This window comes from Solanum stenotomum, chromosome 3 (assembly GCF_019186545.1).
Source record: "Solanum stenotomum isolate F172 chromosome 3, ASM1918654v1, whole genome shotgun sequence".
In the NCBI taxonomy this organism is placed as follows: Eukaryota; Viridiplantae; Streptophyta; class Magnoliopsida; order Solanales; family Solanaceae; genus Solanum; species Solanum stenotomum.
Window position 1 is genome coordinate 13,298,683 of NC_064284.1, and position 3,982 is coordinate 13,302,664.

Sequence of the window (3,982 nt, forward strand, 5' to 3'; positions counted from 1 at the left end):
ACATAGACTCATAGCAAGCAAAACACACAAACAAAGATGAAGTCGATTAATATTTTGAGTTTCCTCTTGCTTTCAAGTACCCTCTCTTTGGTTGCCTTTGCTCGATCTTTCAGTTCTGAGAATCCAATTGTCCTCCCCTCAACTTGTCATGATGATGATAATCTTGTACTCCCTGAAGTTTATGACCAAGACGGCCATCCGCTGAGGATTGGTCAGAGGTACATTATTAACAATCCTCTCATCGGGGCCGGAGCCGTATACTTGTACAATATTGGAAACCTTCAATGCCCAAACGCCGTGTTGCAGCACATGTCCATTCCCCAATTTTTGGGAGAAGGCACGCCCGTCAAGTTCGTTCGTAAGTCGGAGTCGGATTATGGTGATGTGGTGCGTGTAATGACTGGTGTTTATATCAAATTCTCTGTTAAAACAACAAAGTTGTGTGTTGACCAAACTGTTTGGAAAGTTAATCATGAAGGGTTGGTGGTAACTGGTGGTAAGGTAGGAAATGAAAACGACATCTTCAAGATTATGAAAACTGACTTGGTGACACCAGAAGGTTCCAAATTTGTATACAAGTTACTGCATTGTCCCTCTCATCTTCAGTGCAAAAATATCGGCGGCAACTTTAAAAATGGATATCCTCGTCTGGTGACTGTCGATGACGATAAGGACTTTCTTCCATTTGTGTTCATCAAGGCGTAGAATGCTAATTAGCTGGCTAGCTTGCAGCTTTCTAAATAAAGTGGGGGATATATCCTTCTATCGCTCCATGTAATTTAATGTATGCTTATCAATAAATAAACAAGCTAGCAATTAGCCTATTACCTTACCTTACCTTCTTCATTCAAAAATACATAAATTTCTTCAGTTTGTGGTTTCTTTTTAAGTTAGGGTTACTTTTGTTTTTGTTGTTAACCAATCGTCTCGATATAGTTACTTGTTACACAATTAATAGTAATACAAAAGGAGATCGCATCATCATATATATATGTAAGGGAAAAAAACCTAGGAGTTTAGATACTAAATAGTAATGAATTATAATATTGATAAGATAACTCTAACAATTTTTTTTGTTGAATATTGAAGACATTTATGTATTTTTGAAGATTTAGATTGAATCTAATAATTGAAGAGTTGTTGTGATTAATATGAGAAGGTTGCATATCAAATTTTGGAGCAATTCGAAGTTGATTTGGACCAACTTGGAAACAAAAAACGTATTGGTTAAATTTTTACACAACAAATTACAACAATCGGTCAAATTTTTTTTTATCCTCTATGTTTCAATTTATTTGAGCTATTTTCTTTTTTAATTCATTTAAAATAAACATGACCCTTTTCCTTTTTAGCAATTCTTTAATTTCAACTTTCTACATGACATTTTAAGACCACAAAATTAAAAGGTCATTTTGAAATATTCATGATTCGACATATCATTTTTTTAGATCACATGATTCAAATATTTTTTTAAACTCCGTGTCAAGCCAAAATAAGCCATTTTGGATTCAACTTGCGCTGAATATATTTTTATTTGGTGTACAATACTTACTTTATGTTTATTTTATGGCAACGTGCTTGATGTAATTAAGGGTATCAGTATTTAGATATCATCATCCACAACAAGGATTTCACGATTGCTATCTTGAATTAGACTAAAAAATGGTGGTTGATATGGTAAGGAATGGACAAGTCTCAATTGAAGATCAAAGGTGTTGTGGAAGACATCTTACAAGTTGTTGCGAAGATGAATTATGAAGTAATTATATCATTGTCATAGAGAAGTTAATCAAATTGCAGAAGCATTAGCTAAACACGTTATTTCTAATGAAGCTCATATGAGTTTTGGGTCGACTTAAAACGATCATAACTCCTAGATCAGGATGAGTTAGGTGTTGTATCAGATACCGTAGGAAAGATCTTTGAATTATCTTTTCAACACCGCCGAGTTTTCTAAGTTTCGAGGTCGGATGAGTGAGATATGGTCTTTTGAAGATAGGCTATTCAGTTAAGGAAAGTTAGCCGAAAATAGAGAGGGGTATTTTGGTCTTTTCCTTACCCAATCAGATTTAATTCATTTTTAGTAATATTTTAAGGGTCTAATCCTATTAGGTTCAGTTTTATAATCCTAAAATTAGCCTAGGGTTTTAGTTGAGAGTTCAAGAAGAGAAAAGAAGAGAGAAGAGGAGAAAAGAGGAGAGAATCTAGCGTTCGTCGAGATTCTTGCGTGTTGTAGCGGATTTTCGCCATGGGTTTGATCCCTAAGAGGTATGTAAGCTTCCATAGTGTTGGGTTAGTTCACCCACACACCAATCATGTTATTTTCAGCACAAATTTCATTCTTAAAGTTGAAAGATTAGAGTTCTTGATAAGTGTTCTTGAAGTTCATTCTAAATCTTGTTGTGTTGGGGTTTTGATGATTTCTTCAAATGAAATTTAGTAATTTGAGTGTTGTTTTGAGTATATGAGAGTGTAATAATGTTAAGTAATCAAATCCAAGTGATTGGGGAAGAAACCGTTCGATTTTAGGTGAGTTAGGGTGAGAAAACGAGCAAGGAAAGTCGTCAAAGTTTTCTGGGTTGGGGCCTGGCGTGTCACGCCAGCCACCACCTCTCTAAACTTTAGGGGCTGGTGCCCCACGCCACACAAAGCGCCAGGGTCGCCTGCCCCCACCCGTTGTCCATCGTTTCGTCCGTTTGAGTTCTTTCAAAAGGTACCTTTACTCCCCTTTGATTCTAAACACTTTAAACTACTTCTAAACACCTAGAAATCATTCATAACATAATCATAACCTTGAATTCATAATTTAAATTCAAGGTAGAGCTAAGAGTTAAGTTTTGAGATTTTTTTTAAACATTCTAAGAAAGTCTCTTTGAGTCCTTTTGTGGAGTCTTCTACAACTTCTAGTAACTTGTTTCAAGATTCGAGTAAGTGAGCATGAGAGCGAGGAGAATGTATTCATGAGTATACTTTGTCATCATGAGATCTTTCATAGCATGAACCATAACTCTTGAATTCATAATTCACATTCAAGAGATCGAGTTAAGAGTAGAGTTCAAGAAAACCTTTGAGTTCGATTGTGAACCCTTTGAGATCAACTATTGATTTAAACTAAATTTTGAGAAAGTAAGTATGAGAATGAGAAGAGTTGTATCATGAGTTCCATAATGTTATGTAGAGCTACGAGTCAAGTCGTTCATGCCCACATATTCCGCATGAACTCTATAAGTTGAGTATCTATGAGAGGATTAATGTCCCCATGTCCTAAGTCTTAAGTATTGAGGTTCTAACCCATTTGAGATTACATTCCTAATCATGGGACTATTACATGCTACCCATGAAGTCCTTGAGTTGGGTTATTCATGTCCATAATTCCGCATGAACCCTATAAGTCGAGCAGTCTTGAAATGAGAAGTATCTTCGAGTCCTTGAGTTGAGTAGTTCATGCTCACAAATTCCGCATGAACCCTCTGTGTTGAGCATTCTTGAAGTGAGTAGTATTGTTGAAGTTATTAAGTTCCAAGCATTGAGTTCTATCTATGGTTATTGAAAACCTTGCATTGAGTCGTTCACGTCCATAAATCGGCATGAACCATATTTTTAGAAGTCTTTTACAAATGTTTAAACTTTGTTTTAAGACTTAAGCTTTGAAGTAGAGTAAAAAGTAACAGTAAAGTTCATTTTCTTTAAAATGATATATGGGAACTAAGTATTCCCAAGAGTAAATGTTTTCATCTTAACATTTAAGATGAAAGGAAACTAAGATTTTCAAAAGAGTTTGGAGCAAGAAAGGGAACATCGATTCCAAGAGAACTTTTAACCTAAGTTTTGAGTAATTATCTCAAACCAAAGAAAGAAGTATGTTTTAAACATAAAGAGCTAGTATTATATTTTGGGAGTATTATTGAGCACCGATGTGGGGATGCGAATTTCCTATTAACTTAAGTCTCCATGAAAACCATGTAGCCATCATGGGTAGAAA

At 35.2% G+C, this 3,982-nt stretch overlaps 1 protein-coding gene across 1 annotated transcript; it reads left to right on the plus strand.

The window, feature by feature from the left end:
* LOC125858211 (cysteine protease inhibitor 9) lies at nucleotides 1-832 on the plus strand. The gene has a single exon (XM_049537927.1). The coding sequence runs from the start codon at nucleotides 37-39 to the stop codon at nucleotides 703-705; it is 669 nt and encodes a 222-aa protein (XP_049393884.1). The 5' UTR covers nucleotides 1-36; the 3' UTR covers nucleotides 706-832.
* The last annotated feature ends 3,150 nt before the right edge of the window (nucleotides 833-3,982 follow it).